This window comes from Diadema antillarum, unplaced genomic scaffold, assembly GCF_040938485.1.
Source record: "Diadema antillarum isolate AM-2024a unplaced genomic scaffold, OU_Dant_1.0 scf00000092, whole genome shotgun sequence".
Taxonomy (NCBI): Eukaryota; Metazoa; Echinodermata; class Echinoidea; order Diadematoida; family Diadematidae; genus Diadema; species Diadema antillarum.
The window spans coordinates 642,987-668,988 of record NW_027270981.1 but is presented as its reverse complement, the minus strand read 5'-3'; the positions used below and the strand labels follow the sequence as shown (position 1 = coordinate 668,988).

General features: G+C 39.8%; 1 protein-coding gene across 1 annotated transcript; it reads right to left on the bottom strand.

Annotated features, from left to right (window-relative positions):
* Window positions 1-17,665: 17,665 nt before the first annotated feature.
* Window positions 17,666-25,798, bottom strand: LOC139718282 (major facilitator superfamily domain-containing protein 6-like). The gene is made up of 4 exons (XM_071629766.1): window positions 25,606-25,798; window positions 21,738-21,821; window positions 19,159-20,718; window positions 17,666-18,074 (listed from the first exon to the last, which is right to left on the bottom strand). The coding sequence occupies exons 1-4, from the start codon at window positions 25,670-25,672 to the stop codon at window positions 17,899-17,901; spliced, it is 1,887 nt and encodes a 628-aa protein (XP_071485867.1). The 5' UTR covers window positions 25,673-25,798; the 3' UTR covers window positions 17,666-17,898.
* Window positions 25,799-26,002: the final 204 nt, after the last annotated feature.

Below are 26,002 nucleotides of genomic sequence, written 5' to 3'. Positions count from 1 at the left end.
TATGGAAATGATAGGAATTTGTGTTGTGATAAAAGTTTTTTTTTGTGTGTAGGAACTGATACCCCACCCCTGTTTACATAGGAAAGATGTGCCATAAGGTAAAATAGAACTATTTCTGTGTCTTGTCCGCATTCAGCGTCAACAGCATTACATATAAAAATGCCATTTTTCACCTATAAACTAAATGATCATGAACTGTACTGGTAAGTCAACAGTACATGGGTAGAATTTGGCCAGCTTTCTAGCCACAGGAGATTAAGTTATATGCCAAATTCTTGTTCAAGAATATTGAAAATGCACAGATAAAAAGCAGTGCATTAAAAAAAAAAATAGACATAGGTACATTGTATGTTCCCTTCTGTGGTTAGTCTATGTCGTTTTTTTCTACCCAGTCCTCGTAACCACTGTCGTAACAAAGATTAAAACAAACCCTGAACAGTTACAATGGTACCCGGGAATGTGATTTCCTATTGGCATGTGTATCAAAGACAGCATACTTCTGAGGCATGATCTTATTTTTCACCTGTAAGTCTCATCCGAGGTTTGGGATAGAATTTTTAAAGATGCTCATCTTGAAACCAAGTGACTCCTTTATAGAGGAAGCTTTGATGGAGTACTTGCGACAATAGCTACTTATACTCTGCTCAAAAACTCAATTACTGTATCATTACAGACTGCAGAAAAGTGCACTTACGCCGTGAAATTCATGTGCACAACTATTGGACCTGTATGTACATTGGATCAACATCGTAGCATAGCTGTCACCCTCATAGTATCGAGTTCATTTATATGTAGACCTTGCCTGAACAGGAAGCAATTAGAGACCGACTCTTGTGCTACGGCCCTGCCATAGAGTAATTCTGTTGAGCTTAGGAATGAATCGGCAGTTTACACTTGTTGTATACTTCATATTTTGCTGAATAGAAAAAAGCTTCATGTTGTGTATTGTCTGTTTTTTATGACATTAAAATCTGAAAAGCTAACTGTATCTGTGCACTGTTCAATTTATGGTGTATCATTTGTGTGGCAGTCATAAGTGAGTTCAGACGAGTTGAAATTTATTGTATGTGGCAACCAAGAAAGAAAAAGGCTTTAGGTAAGCTTCCTTCAAAGCACTAAGCAGTAATAAATAAAGTATTTTGCTTATACCAGAGCATCATTGGCACTACTGCCAATGAGGGGCCTTGATAGCAAGAGTCTGTATATTATTAACCAAACCATAATACTATTAGCTAACCCCTTCCATGCTCATTTACTGTAAAACATGAAGTTTCAGAGGCATGAAATTTTTACGAATTGGAGCGGACAGCTTTTTTCATGGCATAAAATTTTTAAAGTGCGTCCTGCATTCAATGCATATAGTGTAGACAAGAGCCTTCACGTGCATTTGAATTTCGCTAATCTTGGCTCTCGCGAAATTCATGGAATTAAAATGCAAGAAAACGTTTCTCGTTCTGCAGTAATACAGGAAATATCTGCCTCTAAGGTCTGGTGCCATATTCCACAAGACCCAATTTTTATAAAATCTTCACCGTTGTAAAATTTTATGTTTTCATATCAAACTATTAGCTTGTCAAGTATGCTGCGATTGCAGCTCCAGTCACCTGCTGCTTTCCTTTGCTATGATTCAACCGTATCCGGGCAATAAGCCAGTTCGGAGATAGCTCATGTGCACATGGGTACAAATGACCTTTCATTTTTCTCAGTTGGTTAGGCACTCCACTAAATTCAAAGCGACATAATGCAGCAGCTTGCCCAACATAGCAATTTATGGAAAGAATGAACCTGTGTAGATGACGTGACCAGAATGGTTTGTCAATCAACGCTTTGGGAAGCATCTATTTCATTTTGCTGTTTTGAATACATTAACAAACTTTTAGTTTACATTGCCAAATACCAGGCTTGCTGTCAGGTGGATGTACTGGCAGGCACTATTTATAAGGATTCCATGAATAATCATAGCATTACAGTAAGAGGTTTGCTTATCTCAGTGAAATTAAAAACCAACCTGTCTCTTGATACAAATGACCTTTTTCTGCTCATGCTCAAACTGGAACCCTGAACTGGCTTATTACCCCCCGGCTAAATACTGGTTAGTGGTAAGATTAGAGTATTAAAAGATTAGGGTTAGGGTTAGGTTTAGGATTAGGAGTTTGGGTAAGGGTTTGGATTAGGTTCAGGATAAGGACTAGGATTGGGGCCAGAGGAAGGATCCGGCGTAATTGCCCTAGACTTGATTCAACAAATGTGTTATGTAATTGCCATCAAGGAGTTACTGGTAGCAAATTGTACAATGTACATCATTGTGAGATGGGTGGAGTGTTGTTGTTGTTTTTTTTAATAGAATCATAATATGTGTGTGTGTGTGTGTAAAAATATATGTGGGTGTATTTGATGGTGTGTGTATGGAATCAGGTGTTTTTTTTTCTTTTTTAGGGGGGGGGGGTATTTAAAGGAATTTGACACACCACCTAAAACTTCAAAGTAAAATTTTACACAGTTAAAATTTTTATTAAAATCTGATAAAAATTTGGGCACTTACGAAATTTTGAAGTTTTGCAAATTTTTATGTGAACAGTTTTTGAACAGTCATTTTTTTTTCAATCAAACATGACCTAGTCTCCAATCGTAATATGTATCTGACTGATCATTATGTTCTAAAGTTATTCAGCTAGTTTTGCAAATTATTATTTGTTGTTGTTGTTGTTCTTGTACACCATCACAGAAAGTTGGTGGGTACGGACATCAGCTCACTCACTTGCACTGTTCAGGAACTGTTCTGCATGTAAAATTTTACCCTTTTTAGATATTGATTTTCAACTGGCCCAGAATTCCTCAGAATGCCGACTCTTGTTGTGAACATAACATTGAGCTCTCACACACTTTCACATACACAAGAAAGAAAATCTATTTGCAGAGACTCCAACCCTCCCGTTTTCGACGGGAGATCTCCCGCCGAAAGCCCATTTTCGCAAAATCTCCCGTTCTCCCGTTTGAGATTTGATTTCTCCCGCCCTGGCTCTGTGTCTCCCGGTGGAAAGGATTTCTTACTTATTGCTATCGTATGTTTAAAAATAAGCCTTAGATAGCACCAGAGAACATCTAAAACCCTAGGAACTTCGCGCTTCGCACACATCAACTTGGAGTCTCCCGTTTGTTAGGGGTTTCGGGCGGGAGAATCTCCAGATCAGAAGGTGCTTGGGGTTGGAGTCTCTGTATTTGGTATTCTTTGATTTCATCAGATATTTTATTTCATAGAAAAATATTTCATTATTTGAGAAATTATTCTATTTCACACTCTCATAAACCCAATCACAAGCCGAGATGCAATTCACATAATCAGATGTACATTTCAGGGCTCTACAAATTACACTTTGACAAACACAAATCACTTTAATTGATGTACAAGAAAGTTATTGACACTTTTTTGTAGCAAAAATAACAGAATCTAATGTCACAAACTGCATATCAAATTCAACAGATTGTGATTTTTTCATATTTTATGTCTCAAGAATAAAATGGTCACCTTCTATTCTTTACAGATGATAATGAACTTCAATGGAGTGAAGAGTCATGTGGTATTCCCAGTCACTCTTGCATCCTACAAATCTGGGAGCTACGAAGAAATGCCGAGAAACCTTTTTTTTTTTTTCAGTTTCTAGAACTGCCCATACATCATGAGGAATATAGATCACACTGAATATTTGTACTAGCAATACTGCAGACAGGCAAGAAATTCAAAGACTTGAATCTTTGTTACCCTGGCTTTTTGGCACACACATAGACACATCAAGAGCCTCTGCAACATCCAAAGATGCTGGATAGAATCTACCTCACACCTAAAAAAAGAAGAAGAATAAATAAAAAAAATACATAGATTTAAATCAATGCTCTTTTGAAAATGATACCAACTCATTTTGCATCCCTCCAACAGTCAAGCAACAACTCTGCGGATGAGTTCAAATCAGATTTATCCTTCATGCAAGTTTTTGCGCATGTCCTGTTCAGTGACCAAGAATTTGTAAAAAGTGGGTGGATAAAGAGTTTTCATCAGTGCTTAACCCGTTAGGACGAGTCCCGAGTATACTCGGGCAGGTGTCTATGGGAGATGCGTGTTGTAGCAAAATCAGTCCGGTCTCAACGGGTTAACTTTGTGAAGAAGAAATTCCACCTTCTGGAGGGACATTAAGACCAGCTGGAACTAGAGTTACTTGCTCGTTACCAGGTGAGCTATGGTAGATCAACTGGAAGGAGTTTTCACTCGACCAAAGAGCTGATGAGTTGCGGGATGGCTGTTTCACAAATAAAGGACACAAACTATCCACTAGAAGATGTATGTACACTTCCACAAGAGTCGTGTAATAATGCCTCTACTAGAGAAGGTCTTGTGGCCCCAACAGCATCGTCAAAACCAAATTCACTCACTTTTTGTCCGCCCAACAATTGGTCTGATGATGATGACTTTGTGAACCCTAATCCTCAGACAAACCAGCTCCAAGAAAGGGAAAGGTGATGCTTTGAAAAAGAACAAATCAAAATTGATTGCTGAAAGAAGAAAAACACAGAGAAAACAAAAAGTATCTCTGCTTCATTGAACGAAAGCAAAAAGCGATCAGAATACCTCTCTCCTCTCCAAGAACAACAAAGAGGAACAAAGCGTGGAAAGGTCAGCGGAAGCGATCCCCAATCAAAAAGATCAAACTTGAGTCTCCGACAAAAATCGAGACTGAAAATAAGGAGATGGAAACAAAACATTTCTGATATTCCAGGTTCATCACACTATCATGGCACTCCCATAAATTATGTACCAAAACAGGACTCCAAAAATAACAAAGAAGAACGAAGCGTGGAAAGGTCAGCGGAAGCGGTCCCAAATCAAAAAGATCCAAATTGAGTCTCCGACAAAAATTGAGACCGAAAAAAGGAGATGGAAACTAACATTTGTGATATTCCAGGTCCATCACACTATCGTGGTATCCTCAGAAATTACATACCAAAACATGCTCTACCTCCCCTTATCGGAGATAATGATAATGTAACAGAATTGGGTTTGCCCCCTTCATGTACCGGTACCTTATTTACAAATTCACCTGCTCAAGTGCATGGATCTCCTGCCTTTGTTTGCATGCACTGGAGCATATCCAGTAGACAATGGTCTACTCGTTGAGACTAGCAATTGTATGGCGTTACCATCTTCCAGAAAGCGCCACGTCTATTATGTAACAGCTCTCTGGAATGGAGGAGAAAGTAATTTTGCAGGCAGAATGAATTGCCATGAGAAACCCCCTCGGGCTATTGATTGATTGACGTGTAGGGGCTTTAGCAAAACCACAGTTAATGTGAGAACATCGGCATTCCATTGAATTGTGTGTAATGGTTTTGTCATGCGGTTGAATAGGATGTCCTAAAACTTGTCGTAGAAACATACTATTACAACACACCCCTGAGAGAGTGACCTGCGACTAAACACGAAGCTACTTATCTCTTGTCCAAAGCCTTGTCTGACTGGCCCATACTTTCTGAACGGTCAGACCCTTTAACATCCTATTGTAGTGGAGAGTAATCAATCAAATTCTTTGTAACGCCACATACACAATTAAAAAAAAAAAATTTCCATTTTAGATGATGTGAACGTTCCATTGAGATGGCTAGAATCACTCTAGTCTGTTGAACCAATGGTAGGATTAGGAGAAGATCAAACAGAACCAGCTCTTCAAGATGTGCCGGATGTGAGTGGATCAATGCCTGGGAGCACATTGGCTGGATCCTTTGATGCAGACAGTGGTGATGACTTCGAAATGGAACCAAAGAAAGTCCAAGACCCACAGCTTGTGCGTATCCAGAGTTTGGAAGTTCAGAGAGACTTTCACAATGCTTTTGATAGATGTCTTCGTGGTGGCAGTAGTTCAGGAAATGGTGAGTTTCATTCATACTATTCATTGAAATTGATATATACCAAAAAACACTTTTTATTCAATCTATAGATGACATGAGTGTCACTATGCTTTTAAAAATAAATTTAAAACAAAGTCATATCATGTGACAAAGTAATGCTACAAATCAGTATTTATTATTAATATTCTGAGAAAATATTCTGAGAGTAGTGACATTATTATTACTGTTATTTTATTCAGCAATTTCAGAGTAATGAATTCAGAAAAAATAGGCAATCACAAGTTACATGCATGAAAAAATTATAGTGTTGTATTCTCATTGATTTGACTTCAAAAGAATAAATATTTTCATGATAAGTCATGGACTGACAAAGCATTCCACTTAACTGATCGTGTCCCACATTTGTTTGTTCATATTTTTTTTTTATTGTGCATGAATTATTTTGATGATGTTTGCATGAATTTGTTATTTGTCATCCACTTACAAGTTCATATTTTCAATGCATGTGTCTAACAGAAACATTTTCACAAGAAGAAGAAGAAGAAGCCAAGGTGATTGAACAGGGAAAGGGTTGGGGGTTTGATGATTTTAACCAAAAACGTTTGTATAATATCAATCAGGTACAATGCAAATGATCAACATTATTGAATGTTCAAGATCTAACAGATTCTAATTGTCATTCATGTGTTGAATATAATTCATTTTGCTATCTTCATTTTCCATCCTTGTTCTGCATGAACTTTTATGATGTGTTACCTCAATATTGAGCCAATGGATTAAAAGCATCTGATCATTTTGCACGAGTAAGTAAAGTTATTTGATATGTGTTTTTAACCATTAATCTTCACATCCCTCCAGACAATATCATAAATATGAGTCATTGCTTGTCAAATTTTCAGAGAAAAAAAACATAGTGAGAAAAAGATTTAATGAAGATATCTATCAATCCATCCATAGATATGTTTATCATTTTATCTAAAAATAATTAGTATGTGCATTTAATATTTTTCCTTATGATAAATTTGCAATAACATCCAAATTATGCAGATTGTACAAATTGTTCCAATTTGATGAGGATCATGCCTTAATAGAGTTGTGCATGCATCAGCATTTTATTTTTATGAGACAGTATAGGTCATGATTACACTTTGAAATGGACCAGTTACTTTATTTGAGAATTGATCTCCAAGCACATTGATTTGCAGTTGCCTTGTTAAACAGCTCTCACATGTTACAGCTATTTAGTTAGTTATATTTTGTTTGATAAAATTAAAATTCAACCCATTTTTGAAATCACTGTTATTTTAATTTGAAATCATGTTTATCATTCATTTGTGTATTTTTTTTCTACGAAATACATGTGCCTGTTGACTTGAAGTATTTTCCTTTCTTTGGTTTCAGCTCCTAATCATTTGGAGGAAGGTCTTCAGGAAATGTTTGAAGATATGAAACGAAGACTTCAAGGAAATCCTGAGGTGTTTGAGGGCCCTGTCAAGAAAATGTTGAAAAGCTATTCAAAGTTGAAAGGGAATAACAGTTTAACCTCAGCCATGAGTATGTTTGGTCGGTATAATGTATCAACTTTGCAAAGCGTACATGTACATCATCAAAGACCAAGGCTACTAATCAGTCACCTCTTACCTCTGGGCCCAGCATTGGTGTTCAACCATTGTCAATCGCCAGGAGGAAAGTGAAGCTCGGGGGTAGGAGAAGCTTAACAAGGGGCCGGCCTACCAAGCAAGCTGCAACTCAGGAACATCGTTATGCCAAAGGATCCCAGTCTCAATCAGGAATTCCTAAGAGGGCAAGAGTAGCTGCACCACACTCACTGAGTCATGCCACTACAATGTGCCAGTCTCTTGGAAAGACTCACAGTGCTAAGTGAATCTAAACAGTGCATATACGACCAGGGGGACCGAGAAAAGTCTGATTCCTTAACTACAAAATCTGGGGTCTTCAATCAAAAGGTTTTTTTTTTTCTAAATACTGGTGATAAATCACGACAACCAGGTATGCAGTTCTGACGTTTCGCGTGTTGTCAAACCCAAAATGGCTCAAAAACGTGATTTCATGTACAAAGTCAGTGCAACTTATGTTTTCAGTCAAAATTTATGAATCTTTGACCATTTTTACTTTTATTAGCTGAAATGATTACAAAATATGTTTTTTACGACTCTAATAATGTCACCAACAATCTCCACCAAAAAACACATAATATATGCCCCCTATCCCCCCCACCCCGTGTATTAAAGTGTAAAAAAAAAAACCAAAGGGGACTAGGGTTAAGTTCTCATTTGTATGAAGTTGAATATATATCCAAAACCATCTGAAGTCATCCTGTTACCACAATATTTTCTAAAGGTTATAGTTGATATTACGGAAAAGGGTTCCAAAAACCATTTGAGTTTGTAACAGAGCTGATATCAGATTATGTAAAAGCAAACAAACACCGACCCCCCCCCCCCAAAAAAAAAAACAACAACAACAACAAACAAACAAACAAACAAACAAAAACAAAACACTTTAAAGTTATGGCTTCTAAGTTCTTTACATATGTTTGACTTTACATTTTTTACAGACTGCAACAATCTGAAAATTATTGGGGAGGGCACAATGTGCTACTTCCTTTGGTCACAGAGAACTCAAAATAAATTGGGATTTTCAAGGTTAAGCAGATAAAATTCAGACTTAGGAAGATAATATATCACTATCCATGAGCTTAGCAAATTTTTGATTTATTTTGACATCATGCGACAATCATTGGGACTAATCTGCTATAACAGTTCATCCTGTGAGTGTTTTGTTGGAAATTATGTGGCATGGTCTTTCCTTCTATGAATAATGGCTACTAACTATTTAAAAAAAAAGTAATTATCTCCATGTTTACCATAGGAATAAATCAATAGAAAGCAAATAAACATGTAAAATAAAGAAATGAAGGAATATAGACCATGTGCTTATTGATTTATTGGTACTTACACTTTACATTTTCTGTCATTTCGATTTCTTTTGCAACACACATGCAAGTATATGCCCCTGGCTGGATCACACCATTTTAATTCTGTGAGGATCAGTGGCACTGAAATGGTTTCATTACACAAAACTTTGGAGGGGAAAGCTCTTGTCCTCAAACAATAGCTTGCCCCTCCAAAGCTTTGTTTGATGAAAGTGTTCCAGTACCACGGGTGAAGATATACACCAACAGTATGGAAGTCCTCTTGTTTGTATCCAAATGCTATTCAGTGTTTGTTTGAGTTATCTTGGTCATATCTTTCTGAATGCATTTCAAATAAAGAGGAAACAATGTTTTTTTTATTCCGCTGTATTCCAATTTGATTTTGTATTGAAAATGAATATATTAGTCCCAGGGCATCACTCAATGATAGACAAGTGTGATGTATGAGGATTTTCCATCGCTATTATTTCTTTGTTTTACTGATAATGAATGATAATAATGATAATAATAGTAATAATGGTAATATTTATAATAATAACAATAGTAGTAGTGATTATTATTATTGTTATTATCATTATTTTTTTTTCATTACTATTACTATTACTATTACTGTTATCATCATCATTATTTGTGATACTATTGTAAACCTTTGTTTCTGAAAAGTATTGGAGGTATTGGTCCATATTTTGCACTCTGATACCCCCACACCATCTTGGTGTGGTCTGTGGTATGTGTGGTATGATTCCCAAATTCTGATGAGAAACAAGAACACACAGGTACGAAACTTGATAAACAGCGTCTCTGTCAGACCCGCTAGATCTCACAAAATCATGTGCAACACGAGAACCATAAGTGAATTGGGCCTCGAATACCAGTATCTAATAATGGCTACTCTGAGCAAAACTTTGCAATGCAGTGGAAACCAGCTCATCCACCATGGCATCCGAGGGATCTCCTATGCATTATCACCAACTGCTCTACAACAGGATGCTCACATCAAAGTGAAAGCATAAAGTATGAATCATCACCAAGATCACCAAGAAAGACCAATGTTGCCGCTTCCGGCCTGGGTTATTGAGATGGGGAAGACAATGAAGGAACTTGTTGAACAGACGAGGGCCAGATCTCACAAAATCATGTGCAACAAGAGAATCATAAGTGCATTGGGCCTCAAATCGTGTGTTTTTGTGGTGTGTCTGGGTGGATATACATATAGGGTGCCAAGCTTCGATCTCTTAGTTACTTCTCCTACATTACGCCGTTGATAACGCATACCAGTATCTAAGATGGCTACTCTGAAGGTAGTGGAAACCAGCCCGTCCACCATGGCATCCATGGGATCTCCTATGTGTGAATATCACCAAATGCTCTACAACAGGATGCTCACACCAAAGCGAAAGCAAAAAATCATCAACAAGAAAGACCAATGTTGCTGCTCCCGGCTAGGGCTATTGAGATGGGGAAGACAATGAAGGAACTTGTTGAACAGATGAGGGCTTAGCGAAGGCAAGCACAACAGCAAAATCGCAAGGCATGTTTTCAACGTGGAAAGGAGGGACATTGGAAGAGGGAGTGCTCTGCTAGACTGAGAAACAAGAACACGCAGGTACGAAACTTAGACTTATTGACTGGTTGCTTTGTATAGCTAACAAACAGCACTGATGTAAGATAAAAATGTTTGATCATCCTTGTTCTTTATTTCATATCTTTCGTTGTGCGCCTTTCACTTATGACGAAAGCACAAGGTCCAACTTCAAGTCACCCAAGTTGATGACTCTGAAAGAGGCAAAACGAAGTCCTATCAAAGTACGAGCATCTCTGAAGGGCCACATAAGCGATGTAAGTGTATTTTTTGTTTTCTTGGTTATGATCTAAAGCAACTTGAGTTTATGTTTTGCATTTGTTGTAAAATTGTTTTCAATTGGCAATTGTTTTGTTAAAGCATTTCAACATGATGAATTATAAATGGTTTACATTTGATAATATAATGTGTTGAAGGGTAAGTCTGGATATATGGTGAATGGGGGTATCAAAAATGCATTCTATATCAAATTTAGTTAGATTTTAAAATGGTTATATGATTAAAACTCTTCTGGAATAGTTAATAAAAATATTATTTAAAAAAACAGTTCAGATATCCTATACCCAGAGTGGATTTTATTTTTTTTTTTTCCCGTGGGGGGGGGGGGGGGGGGGGGGGGGAGGGGTTGCTATAATTTTGTTACAGCCCAGCCTCATTATATTAAGGTTTAGCTTACAATTTTAGAGATATTCTTTTTCTGCTTCAATAATCTTATGCATTCATAGCAACCTACATGTAATGAACATTACAGTCACTTATTCACATTATTTGACAGTATGGATTGCATCCAACATCCTAAACAGCAGCAGAGGAGGAGGAAATGCCCCCGCTGCAAGGAGTATGTACAACAACTGCCCCGGCATCTACATGAGGTACATTTCATGAGGCAAGAAGATGCCACCTCTATGTCTAGATACCTCAGTCGAGAAGACGGGCAAGGTAGGGGTGGTCACCCCAAACCCAATCTCCCAACATGCCCCTTTCCTTCTTGCCTGGCAGCAATGGTTGATTTGAATCGCCACCTGAAGAAAGTTCACAAAAGACACCCAATTGGTAAGTAATAACCAATGATTTGTGATTTGATTCACCAGTTCAAAAGATTTTTTGTTTTTGTTTTTGTTTTTGTTTTTTTTTTTTTTGGGGGGGGGGAGGTGTTATCCTTGCAATATAAAGACGACCTTCTTGGCAGCAATACCTACATTAAAACTAGTAACATTTATATGTCTCCAAAGTGGCACAGAATAACACAGGTAGCTATTACTGAGTTTTGTATAGGCAAGTTCAATGACTCATAAGTGGACTCATAATGTATTTCGGATACAAGAATAAATGTTTAAGTACCTTGTCTTGAGTTGTGGCAAGATTGTACTACTCCATTACTGTATACAAAAATGTACATGAACTGACCTTTTACAATATTTTGGTTTCTTTTTACAGTGGCCAGGAAAATTGTGCACATGCAAAAGTATAAGGAAGAAATTCCAGAAGAACTTTTTGGTAAGGAACACACTTATTTCAGTTTGCATTGCAAAACTTCTAATAGCTATAAATTGAAGTCCCCAACATAATGCTCACACCAAAGTGAAAGCAATGAATCATCATAAAGATCACCAAGAAAGACCAACATTGCCACTCCTGGCCTGGGTTACTGAGATGGGGAAGACAATGAAGGAACTTGTTGAACAGATGAGGGCCAGATCTCACAAAATCATGTGCAGCAAGAGAATCATAAGTGGTTGGGTCTCGAATCGTATGTTTTTGAGGTGTGTCTGGGTGGATATAGGGTGCTGAGCTTCAATCTCTTAGTTACTTCTCCTATATTACGCCGTTGACAACGCATACCAGTATCTAAGATGGCTACTCTGAACGCAGTGGAAACCAGCCCGTCCACCATGGCATCCATGGGATCTCCTATGCCTGAATATCACCAACTGCTCTACAACAGGATGCTCACACCACAGCAAAAGCAAACAATCATCACCAAGAAAGACCAATGTTGCCGCTGTGCAGGAAAATTTCAATTTGAGGAAAGAGCAGAAAGAGCTCAGAACACAGCTCAAAGAAAAAGAGAATGAACTGAAGGAGGTACAGGATGAACTGAATGCGTCCCAAAGGAATCTTTTTGAATGGAGTGATACAGAAGAAGTTGAAAAAATGCCCCCAATGATTATATAAGCAGATTTATTTCTTCCAAGACCAGGGGTTACATTTTTATTTTGCTTTACTTGTGCCTATCAAGATCTAAATAGCGCTGAAAAAATAGTTAAAGGCCTTCTAAACTGTGGTGTAAATAAAAATGAGTACCGGTATTTATATGGATAAGTGTACACATTGAGATTATATGGAAAAGTCATCCATGTTTCTATTGAATAAAACAAGATTTTACTACACTTCTCTTCATGTAATCAATTTTGATAACATTTTGATAATTTACAACAGATTTTTAGAAGACTTGAAGTCTAATTTCCATATCCTTTAATCATGTTAATTTGACTCGCATGTTTTTCACAGCCATTTTGTTCTTCTATTAAATACTGTGGTATTTCAGGCCTTATTAGAGCAAAGGGAGGGCCAGTATAATGGACCCCCCCCCCTTTCAAGGTAAACCTTCTGTTTTATGACATGATATCCGACCATTGAACAATAAAAACTCAGAGAATGGTACAAAAGAGAAGACATTTTAACAAAGAGCAAAGTGACATATTGGAAAGTGACATATTTAACTGGAACAAAATTAGATAAAAGAAATTTGCAGAATTTAATTTTGGATTTTTATATGACCCAATACCTAACAGATATTGATACAGTATTGTATACAAATGGAAATTGTGTAATAATCCTCTGTGCTAATTTGAAAATGATTTACATGAAAGGATCAATATATTCCTTAATTGTGAACAGTCAGGTTTATTATGGAAGAGATTTTTATACCCTAGTTAAAATGCAACATCTATTTCTCATCATGCATCATAGATATTCTGATAAATGGTTATAGTCTATTAACACTTTTAGTAGTTTTTATGTGTTAATCATGTATGTATGTATGTATGTCGCCCCCTTGAGACGATTTGGGGTTTGGGGGGTTAGACTGAACTTACTGACCTTCTTTCCCGTTTATCAGCACGATGCTCTAGTATTTTTGTGTTAAGTGTATGTAAACTAATATATATCAGACAAGTGCACCTCTCAACTAATTTACACAGGTTAAGTTTTTGTGTCGCATTGTGGTTGTTGATGTTTTCAGCCAGATACTTTAATTTAGTCATTATCTATTGTGGCAATGAGCAACATGGCAAACAAGAAGGGCGACTGTACCGTGTATGTGAAAAATCTCCCGGAGAAATGTACTGACAATGATTTAAATGGTTTATTTAATTTGGAAGTAGTAGAGATTTCCTTTGTGAAAGACTCTTTGACGGGCGAGATGAATGGGTCTGCAAACTGCAGCTTTAAAACTGCAGAGGATGCAACCCAGGCACTCGCCCAAAACGGCACAGGATTTAAAGGCAGAAGAGTAGAAATATGCGAGGTACCCCGTTCCGCCTTATTCTTAAAGGCAGCAACATCCAAAACAATCCCCCAAAATGTCCTGTCCCCTAGTCCACGCACTGCTCCTGTAATCCTCTAAAACAGTGCACGACTACCAAATTTTTCGGGAGACACAAAAAGGGGAGGATCTGACATCACGTTTGAGATGTGGAGGTATGAAGCCAAGTGCCTCCAGAAGGACCATGACAATATGTCCCTAGGGTTGATAGTGAAATATCATTGCAGGGGGAAGCAGGGCAGATCATCCTCCACATGGGACCAGATGACTCGGTAGATGAAATTATAACAAAACTAGAGGGGCTCTACGGGACCGTGGAATCAGGAGCTGTCCTCCTTCAGAAGCTGTATGACTTGAAACAGGGGGAAGATGAGAGCGTTGCAAGCTTTTGTGCTCGCTTGCAACTCTCGTTTGATAAGGCAGAAAAGAGAGGGGGAATTCCCGCGCAGGCACGAGATCAGACCCTGAAAGTTGTATTTTGGAGGGGACTGTCGAACCAAAGGGTGAAGCAGGCCATCCAGCACAAGTTCAAAGTAGCTAATGCATTCGATGAGTTGATCAGAGCGGCGCGTGCGGCTGAACAAGAGACCACAGATTTCGCTAGCTTTCATGCCACAGCCCCGAGCCCTGTAACAAAATCCCCTCCCCCTCAGAACACCAGGGTAGCTAGCTCATTCTCTTCCACAAATATGCCCAACAAAGAGCCTAACTGTTAACGAAAATTGAGGAGCTGACTGAAAAAGTAGCCAGTTTGGAAAAGGGAGGCCAGAAAACAACCCAATCACAGGCCCATCAGTTCACGCCCCAAACTCCAACCAACACAGGCATCCCCCAAGGGTCCCCACAAAACCCATGGCACAATAGGTGCTATGCATGCGGCAAAGCGGGGCACTTGAAACGTACCCTACCCCACATATTATGTCCCCACAAGTCCCCCTCAGCTTTCCTGGCAGAATAGGTGGTATAGCTGTGGTAAAGTAGGACATTTAAAGCGAAATTGCCCTACTCGTCCCCCTATAAATCCCGTGCAATCACATGCCCATTCCTTCCCCGGGTACCCCCAAGGCCCAGTCAATGCCCCGGCACCCTTCCCCTCATCCCAGTCCCAGTACATTCCCCCTCTCATGTCCCAGCCAGTAGATCCATATTTAAAGGGGATAGGACGTCTGTCGCAGGGCGGACAGTAGGTCAAAGTCAGGGTTGCAATCCAAAAATTCACAGAACGAATGCCAACGAAATCCCTAAGCTTGTCAGGAACCCAAAGGAAACCTGTGCAGTAGTAAATGGTAAGCCCTGTAGATGTTTGATTGATACTGGTTCCCAAGTGACTACCCTTCCCTTGTCATACTACAACTCATACCTAAAACACATTGAGCTATATGATTTGGAGGAGAATTTGAGAGTTGAGGCTGCGAATGGTCAGCCATTCCCTTATGCAGGATATATTGAAGTAGAAATTGAACTCCCCGGCTCTCTACACGGTGATGCTAGGATGACTGCCCCAATTTTAATTGAAAGAGATACACCTTACAACAGACATACCCCTAACAATTGGCACCAATGTAATCCTAGTTTGTATGGAAGAAAGTAGAACAATTCGAGGCAACAGCGTAGAGTGTGGCAGTGTGAACCCAACCTGGCAGGCTGCATGTCGTAGTTTATCACATAGCGTACATGCCACGCCCGACTGGAGTGGGAGAGTAGGTACATTCAGACTGTGTAGCAGCAAAGCTGTGTGTGTGCCTGCAAATGAGACGATTGTTGTAGAATGTGAACTGGTCTCTGCCCCCATTCATTTTGAGTGCAATGTACTTGTAGAAACTACATCGAAGCGACAACTCGCTAAGGAGGTGCCAGTTGAGTCTGCCGTGGTGACAGTAGGTAAGGGAGAGGGACGTAATGTAGCAATAGCACTAAAGAATCATGCCTCATACCCAGTTTGGATCCCTAGGAAGACAGCAGTGGGGGATGCATATTTATGCTCCATTCAAGGTCCCGCAATGTGCAACAGCCAGACCTCTAGTAGCGGTAGCCATGGAAACGGGAAACTCCCTCCCAGTGTGAGCAAAGTGCTGGACTCCCTAGATTTTTCCCAGTCCCAAGCCTCGAGCGAAAAAATTAATGAGGAGAGGCATGTTTTGAGAGAATACCCCTCTGCATTCAGTGCGAATGAGTTTGACTTAGGACATAGTTACATAGTTGAACATAACATTGAATTGACTGACAACCGACCCTTCCGTGAACGATACCGCCCAATTCCACCCTCCTTTTATGATGAAGTTAGGGCTACAATTATTAAGGATCAAATACCTTTAAGCCAAACAAAATCTCACTCATTCCCAGGGATGGGTACACGAAAGGCAAGGAAAAGATCCTTTTGGTCAGTTAGTGACTTAATGGCATGGAAAAAAAGCAGCCAACTTTTTTACCATGAATGAGCAATTCACAGCAACATAAATGATGTTGATGCAATGCACAGGGCCATACATTCATCCGCATTCATCACAGCTTCAGGTCAACAGATGAGCAACCTCTGCATCATTTTGCCAAGTAGATGCTGCTGATAGCTGCTGCTTTTACAACTGTACACTTTTCCAAGTAGATGAAGCTGATAGCTAGAGCTTTTTACAACCATACACTTGCAAACAACAGCACCCCTGGAAGTCAAAAGACTCAGACTGGATATCGGAGAACCTCTGAAGGACATCTGCAACCGCCTTAGTGAGAAGAGCTCACTGTCCACTGTTTAGAAAAGTTTCTTTATGACTATACAGACAGTGGATAGATCTAGATTTAGACTTCTTATTAATTTAGACCAGGCAGGTGTACCTGCCAACCTCGGGTCCCTGAAGCCTACAAACAGGTCACTTCAAGACAATTTTGATCAGGGAAATAGATCATCAACTGCACATCCCTTGCTATCTATCCTGTACACGTTTTGAGGCAAAACTCTATAGAAATGCCAAAGATCCAAAGATCCATACATTCACTGGAACCAATCATTCTTCATTTTCTACTCAAGCCACTGTGAACCAATGATCAAAGCATTTTCTACTCTCTCCATAAGCAATCTATATTTGCTTCTGTTCACACAATTAGTCTCTAGGACTGTGAACACTGTTATGACACAAAATAAAATAATACAAAACAAAAACAAAAACACCCTGAAATCTTTGTGCAAGATTAACATTCACATACCCATCCAGGAATTTGAGTACATGGTAAATCTTAGTAAAACCCTGTTATGCATTGTATATTCACCTACAAGTTGGCCACTAGGTAGTACAAAATGCCTGGCAGGTATCCAGTGGTAAGTACATGTATGAGCTCCTCCCATTCATGGACAGTACTAATGGAAGGAATAGCATTTCCTTCACTACAGAAAAAAATATCTGTAAATTAGGATTATTGTGCGTATATCTATATACAGATACAAATATATACCACGGGTATATACACACAAAAAGTCGTGTGAGATTGTCTGTCAGTGTAAGTGACAAATCATTGTGCATTTTAGAAACACACACACACACACACACACACATTCTTCTGATTGTTGAGATGGGTGAGGAACTTATAACTACCAGTATACTATTCCAAACTGGAGTGAAATCATTGTGCAGGATTAAAATCACATACCTATCCATGAATACAAGTACCCGGTAATCTTTGTAAAACCCTGTTATACATATTCACCTGCAAGGTGGCAGTTGGCAATAGGCAGTAAAAAATGTTTGGGAGGTATCTACACAGATACAAATATACATTGAGCAAACCAAAAGTTGTGTGTGATTGTCTATCAGTCCAACTGACAAATCGGCAAGTATTTTCAAATCAAGGCACATTCTACTGGTAGGTGAGATGGGTGATGAATTTATAACTACCATTATACCATTCCCAACTGGAGTGGGGAGTCCATTACATCACTGCATACTGGATGTTGCCCCTCCTGGAATCCCGCCAGTCCAGGTAGATGCTTGTCGGCCAGTAGAAGAGGGCTGTCGCAGCACACAGGACGGCACAGCCCCTGAAGAGGTTCCTGGCTCCAAACAGGTGGTAGACAACACCTCCCACTAGGGATCCTAGACCCTCTCCTGAAGACAGAGTTTGAGATTTAAGGAAGTAGAAAGGAAGAAAGGAAAGGAGGAATAATAGGAGAAAACAAAAAGAGCCCTTTAACACCTATGCAATTGTTCCCACATTACAAGTATGTTTGGGTCAAACTTATTAAAGCCAAAACCTATTCCTCAAGAGTTGCTCGACATACATCTTCCATCTCGTGGAATTTGCTCACAAGACTTCAAAAGGGTCTACCAAAACACTCACCCAGCCGATGTGATTTGCCAGGATGAGTTGTTTCAGTGGATTTTGAGGTTAAAAGTGTAGAATAATATCAATTGAAGTGCAGAACTTTTATTCCACAATAGCCCTCTTGGCTCAGCATTAGGGAGCTTTAGATTTTAGACGCGCGGACGTTCAAAGGAAAAAAACATGGTCTGAGCTTGCGCAGTAGCGCGCGTAAAGTCAATCTATTTTTAGCTTGCGTCGCCCGAGTTGTTTACTACGCGAACTGGGCTATTTTCACGTCCGCACAGTTTGCGACGTAGAGAGCTTCTTCATGTACTGATCATATGGGGGCGCGATTTTATTTTTTATACGTTGCATCCCAGCGTAATCTAAAGCTACTTTTCCACACGACGCAGGGAGAGGAGAATGCCAGCGCAAGCGTCGGCTCAAACGTCCGCGCGTCAAAATCTAAAGCTCCCTATTGTTAGTAGGTAGAACTCAAGGTGACAATCAAACGTTCCTTAGGGTTTTTTTTTTTTCTAACAAGCTCCATGCAATTCACTCCAGTATGGAAGATTGGCGAGTACTGCTGTGGCCAGAGTTATTATCGATTATAGAAAATTACATCTGAGCAACCACAATTGTGTATGTTCTTTCAATAGACCGTCATACTTTTAGCAAACCCCTCTAAGTAATATTTTGCATTTTTGCAGTTACCAAACTGCACCAAACTGCACATTTCTAATGTGTATGTGTACACTTCTAGAATACACTTTGAATTTGACTCCAGCATTAAAATTTCACACATGCACAAACCAATAAACGAATATTGCGCAGTCATTTGATCAATGCTGAAAGTTACACGACAAAAGGAGACGAAAAAACACTTACCTAGTCCACACTTTATGCCATACGCCACAGACTGCATAGTTGTTCTTGTGTTGTGCGGAGTGATCAAGGCAATGTATGATGTACATGCTGGCCATAGGGCTCCATATGTAATGCCATGCAGCAGCTCTACTGGTAGGATTAGCCACGGGTTCTGGAGGAAAGAGTATGCCACAAATCGGATGACATAGCAGAACAACGTCAAGACAAACACCCCTCGATGGCTCAACTTCTCGATGATCTGGCGGGCAAAAAACATGAAGGGGACTTCCGACATGCAGGTGAAGGTCAGCGTTAGGCCCATGACAGTGTGCGTCCCCGACAACTCAGCCAGGAATAGGAACTGATAGGTGCTGATGACTCCAACACAAACCCCCGAAATGAACATGACATACAGGAACACCAGCACCTTTGCCTTTCTGAGCAAACTTCCAAGGTTTCTGGTGAGCGACTCCGGGGGACGATGGTCAGGAAACTTCATCCTCATGGCTGGTATGACCGTCAGAAGTACCACTACGACAAAAACGATAAATGCGGGAAGGTATCTGTTGAACGAATCTGGGTACACCGATGCGTAGGCATCGATCATTACGCCAGAAAGTGGAGCGAACACACCCCATGCGACGCCTCCCCAGAGTCGCTGATGTCCGTATTCGACCTGCTCTCCTTTATCGTTTGCCTCCTTGATCATCGCCATGGTCGCCGCATCAAGGAGTGGAAAGGACGGGTTGGAGATGAATTGACCAATGACGATGATGGCAAGCATTATTGCAAACGTTTGCACGTTCTTGTCGCTGCTGACCCCTGATGGAGGCTGTGGAGTCGTCACTGGTGTCGGCGTTTTTTCTGAAGTTGTTTTCAAAGGCATTTGTTGTCTTGTAATTTGTAGTGTAAAAAATTTGTGAGCTAAAGAATGGTTATTGCACAAGGCTGGCAAAGAGGGTATAGTGTCTATATGCAGACAAAGTCCTTTGGAGGCCAATGTGGCCGAAAACTGCTGTTCATCTCTGGGACACAATGCAACCTCATCAACATAACAGCATGTGGTATTAGAGCTATTGCGAATGAGCCCTGCTTGTTGCTTTCTGGTAAGCGACTTGCACCCAGTGTAAGAGAGCAGAGATTGTGTTGCAAGGCTGGGACTTTCATCACATGCCTTACAAGAGAGCAAACAAACCTGTTGATGCGAGTCATTGTTATTCAGAATTGCACACACAGCGTGAGTTGTAAGCGTGAATTCACCATGACTGTCACCGTTTTTGGTGGTATGAGGAGGGATCCACTCCATACCTATATTGTTTGTGATGTTGGACCACGGAACAGTGCTGTTTCCATGGTTTAGGAGCGGCACGAACACTCCACTCCCGTACACAAGGCCGGTCCCGATTATACTGCACAGCAAGATCAGCCTGTGCTTGCTGTACTTGTCTGCCAGGCTGCCACCGATGGGGGATGCGAACAAGCCCACAAAGGGTTCCAGGCCCTTGACGACCCCAACCTGGAGTGGATTCAACCCCACGTAGGAGAGGTAGACGGGCAAGAATGGCAGAAGGCTCACCATCCCTGCAAGACAAAACAAGACATCTAGTCAACACATTATATATAACATATATTTCACAATGCATTGGGATTTGGACAACAAATTTTATGAGTGGTAGTACTGGTACCGGGGTAGAGTAACCTGGAGGATTTTGTCAACCATTTCGTTAGTACCGGTATTTCTGACAAATTGTTTAAGCTACTGAAATCCTTGCATCTGATTGGCCGAGAGAAAATTTGTCAAAAACAAACGAACAAATATGTTCCAAGATGCTTGATGAAATGCCCCCTGAAGGTGTTTAATTTGTGCAGATGAAGAACCAATACCTAGGCTTGAGCTCTGTTGGGTAGATTACTTCTTACCAATGGGATAATTTTGGTTGTTCCAACACTGGAAAAGACATCCTTATTTCCCTATTTTGTCATACTGTAAAAGTGGATATTTTTGCGCGATTAATTTTTCACGCTTGGCTGGGTGAGAAGAGTTTCACATAGTTTTAATTCCAGGGAATCAAGACACCAAGTACCAGGTACAGGAACATATGGCAAGAAAAAATATTCGCATGCTTTTATTTTCGAGCTAGTTTCTGGTTGTGCGAAATGCGCAAAAATTTCAGCATTACGAAAATTTCCACTTTCACAGAATTCTCTACTCTACCCTATCCTTGTTAGCTAATAATGCGGAGATGCATGCTGTCCTCGCCATTTGTCAAATGTGTGTGTGCGCATGCATGCATCCAAGCATAAGGCAACATGAGTAGGGTAGTGTGGAGTGGTACCCGTATGAATTATAGCAAAATCAGTGAGGGGACACACGGAAGTCTTTTCCAGTAACTGAATGACAGACTTGTATTATGACCTACAAGATAAGCAAGAAAAAACAAACAAACAAACAAACAAAAATAACAAAACAAAAACAATCAAAACATAACAAATCAAACAAAGACAGTGCTCAGACATATACACAAATAAAAAACAAACAAATAGAAACAAGGAAATGTTGACACATATTATGACTTATTGAGATACTCTTATACTCTTACCTGACCAGAGTAGGAAGTACACTGCCTTGACAGGCACAAATGTTCGGTTCACCCTCAGTTTCTTGTGGCACCCACATTGTTTTACTGAAGGAAAATTTAGAAAAAGATGCATATCTTGAAAAAGACATCACCAACAGCAGATCAACTCAACTGTACTGCAATGCAATAAAACACCCCCCTCCCCCCCCCCCCCCCCCCGCAATTTTTTTTTTTTTTTTTTTTGGTTATTCCCTATCATTTTTATGGCTGGGTAAGCCTTTGTTTGTTTGATCGAGGAAAACCTGGTTCAGATTATCCAATTTCCTGAATAATGCATGTTTTACTCTTTTTTTTTTAAAAGTTTAAACAATGTTTATCACCAGCATTGCCATAAAGTCAAATCATAAATAGCTTGGTAACCCACTGTGTGACCACGATTATCAATATCGAGCAATTCACAAACCATGCTTGGTCACACACGAATGTGTGGAATGACTACACAAATCACAGTTTCAACTGAAGTAAAATCAGTTACAAATTTAGAGTTCGTAAACAACCCTATTTGCGGCAGACCTTGTACAGGGTGCCTATTTGCAGCAGGGCCCATCTCATTCACTGATGGGTACTCTATCATACAGGTGTCACTTCCCATAACACTTGCAAGTAACTGATCTTGCTTGTGTTCAAGTGGGACTAATAAGCACACATGATATTCATTCAGGGATGCCTAGTTCAAAAAAATTTTATGAGTGAGATTTTCATGACTCGGCATCGTGGCATGCGAATGAGCGCGCGAGCGAGGGTGTTGGGAGGGGTTTTTTCCCCCCTGTGGCCCCGAGTCCCACGGTAGGGAGCTTTTTCAATTTTTAGCTCTTAATGGTGTGATCAGGTGCATACTTAAGTGACTATAAGACAAAAGGGAAATATACCTTCATTTGCGACTATCACTTCAATCTTTTGAGCTATGCTCATTATCATAGGCCCCAAGTTGCAGACTTCGCCTGATGCGTGAGAAAAATGGGTGTCATGCGTGAGATCGTGAGATGGCCCCTAAATGCTTGAGTCTCACGCAGAATGCGTGAGACTTGGTAGCTCTGTTCATTAATGCCCGTTTATAACTACCGGTGGGGTACGGTACATACATGTACACGTACAGCTCTGTCACTGCTGAATGTGCATTTCACACGGCATCTGGTTGGGCTAGCTGTTTTACTGATGAATGAAAGTGCCCCTGCCAGAAATAGACACCCTGCTGCAAACAGGGTGATTTACTGATCAATATGAAAAGGACTTTTTCAAATCTTACATTTTTAGACTGAAAAATCCATCTGTTCAAGAGGAGTGTAATAACATTCTAGTTTACTCTGACAATTCTCTAAATACATTTGTAGGACCAGCAATTTTCTTTCATTACATCAAAATTTTGTTATAACCAAAGAAATAAACAATACAAATACAAAGAGTGGATCATGTTCCAGTCTGAATTTTTCATTTGTTGTAACCAGAATTTTGTTACAACTGTGTTCATATCATCATGGGAGAGCACTATACTGGTATTAAAGATCTAAATTACATGTCTAGATAATGTGGATGCTGTGAAGCCAAGCGTAGTCTCTGCGGGACCAAGGAGGTTTAAGAGATGGAGTTCCAACTGGCTGTAATTATTCAAACAGCTGCCATTTTTCTATTGATGCACAAAAGAATTCCACAGGTGCACTTGTGCCTTGATGATTAGGGTTCCATGCCGCCGTCTTTTTGAGCAATCTGAAGATTCATTTTAAACTCTTAACATATATTCGTCTTGTGTCCGCTCGTTTATTTGTCAAATAGAATGAATGTTCTCTTTATGCTATTTCTAAAAGCATATGAAACAAAAAGTAAAGCCCGTCCAAGATAATGTGCAAAAGTATAAACCTGAGCTGTATGTTGTGAAAATATTTGAAACTCTGCTCTCACTACAAAGCTGATTTTACCATCTTTCCGATCGCTTCCGACAAATGAAACTGATATGGTATAAGTTTCGAGTATAGTTCTTTATTCATTGATTTATATGTTAGATTAGTGTAAAGTCATGTAAAAACAATTAACTTTGATTTTCATTTCATCAATTTTTGTACAATTTTAATTCGCACATGCCCTAGCCTGTACTATCAATGTGCCGCTTGTTTTCTAAGAAGGGATGGCGAAAAGCAATTACCATCATCGAAAAGACATATCTTCCTTTGAGAGTGACGAGTCATGATGCAATGTCACGTGAATCAATTGTCTTCCCATCTGTGAAGCAGCGCCAGTTTAGCACATACTTCAAATATTTCCGAGTGGCGGCATGAAACATGGGATGAAAGGGAATGAGACTGTTATTACTCCATCTCTCAAACCTCGATCCTTGGCGGGACATATCCCCAGTGATAAATACAGACTCGGACTGATCATTCAGTCTATTCATTTGACTGAAAGTCAAGTCTGTAATCTCTGCATTTTTTATCATCGGGGCTATGTTCCACAGAAAGTCGGAAACTACATCCAGCTTGAGAGAATTCATTGACTGAAACATCCTCCATTCATGAGAAACATGATGGTTAAAAAAGTCACAAAACCCCTCGCCCTCCAGACAGATGAACTTTTTCTATTTCAATCTGTCGGTCGATCAACACAGATCTTGTGCTGGCCTTTACAAATAGAAACTATTATTATGAATAGAAACTGCATTAGGTTCCTAGACTGAAACAAATTTCATCTTTCAATATACAAGCACAATTCACAATCAGACGATTGTGTAAACTGGGTAAGGCTGCGTTCACATAGAAGTATACTATTCGGGTATTCGGGCTCGTTTTCCGAGGGCACGCGAATAGCTTGAATCGAACGATAGGATTTCCTCACAGCGGTTCACATATAGGAGGGCACTATTCGAAAGTACGAACAGCTGCGAAAAGTATAGCAAAGTGGGAATCGAGCTTGTTCGATTTTCTTGCAGCGTATACCGTCTCTCGTTTATGAAATAATGACGCTTTTGGTCTGGATTTGCCCTTTAGCAAAAATAAGCATGTAGACTGACATTCTGATGCAGTTTAGAAATTTTTAAAGGACAAGTTCACCTTCATAAACATAAGGATTGAGAGAATGCAACAATATTAGTAGAACACATCAGTGAAAGTTTGAGGAAAATTGGACAATCGATGCAAAAGTTATAAATTTTTAAAAGTTTTGTGTTGGAACCGCTGGATGAGGAGACTACTACAGCTTGTGAGTCATATGCGTACAACAGTATAAAGAAAATGTAAAAGAAAATTTAACATATTTTCACTTTTTTCGCATAATAAAAGAGCTCTTGACTTGCCTCTTTCTAAAGGCAGGGGGAATAATATTGCCCATAACATTTGTCGGTAACGAGTCAGGGGAATGTGTACTTTTTTCAAAAGATGGAATTTTGTGAAATTCTCTTTATATTTTCCTTATATTGTTGTACGCAAGTTATTCATACACTGCAGTAGTCTTCTCATCCAGCGGTTGCTGCACAAAAATTTTAAAAATTCATAACTTTTGAACGGATTGTCTGATTTTCCTCAAACTTTCAATGATGTGTTCTACTAATATTGCTACATTCTCTCAATCCTTATGTTTATAAAGGTGAACTTGTCCTTTAATAAGATTTGCTGGGATGTAACGTTAGGAGGAAGAAATCCTCACTGCATGGGATGGTGAGTTGACGGTGCGGTGATGGTGTATTCGGTGCCCGAATACCGAATAGCGAATACCGAATACTTCTAGGTGAACGCAGCCTAATGTACCCTCTTAATGCCTCAATAAGAATATTAGAATCCTCTAAGACTTAGATATCATCACTTCACAACAGACACCCTTTTGAAACGTGAGGAACATACGGTACCGAGAGATATGACGGCTGGAACTGCGGCTCTCGCCCCCGACTTGTAAATTAACGATGGTGCAGCCATTTGAGCATTAAATTTACGCTAGCTGGGTTAGTGTCTATTATACTGATTCAAGGATATCAGCCATCAAGGGAGTCCAGGGAGCTCCGCCTCCCTGCAGCTGATCAAGCGGGACACTGCGGGGTTGGATCTGGGCATCCACGCGTTGAAGATCTATGCATTATATGCACACAGACAGAGGCTTGCACAAGTGCTTCCCTATTCCACGGTCCAGTTCCGCATGTATACTCGATCGAAAACATCTTATTTACTAACCCCGGGAGTAAAAATATGTCATGTACAGGTCGCTTGCTACTAGGTAGGACTAGAGGAGAGGGATTTCCTGCCAGTTCG

Coding starts and splice junctions, on each gene's coding strand:
- LOC139718282 (XM_071629766.1), bottom strand. CDS start 25,672: ATGGCTGCACCATCGTTAATTTACAAGTCGGGGGCGAGAGCCGCAGTT. Junction 20,719..21,737: donor GTACTTCCTACTCTGGTCAG/GTAAGAGTATAA, acceptor TTTGTCTTGCAG/GGATGGTGAGCCTTCTGCCA. Junction 18,075..19,158: donor TGGCATAAAGTGTGGACTAG/GTAAGTGTTTTT, acceptor CTCTGTCTTCAG/GAGAGGGTCTAGGATCCCTA.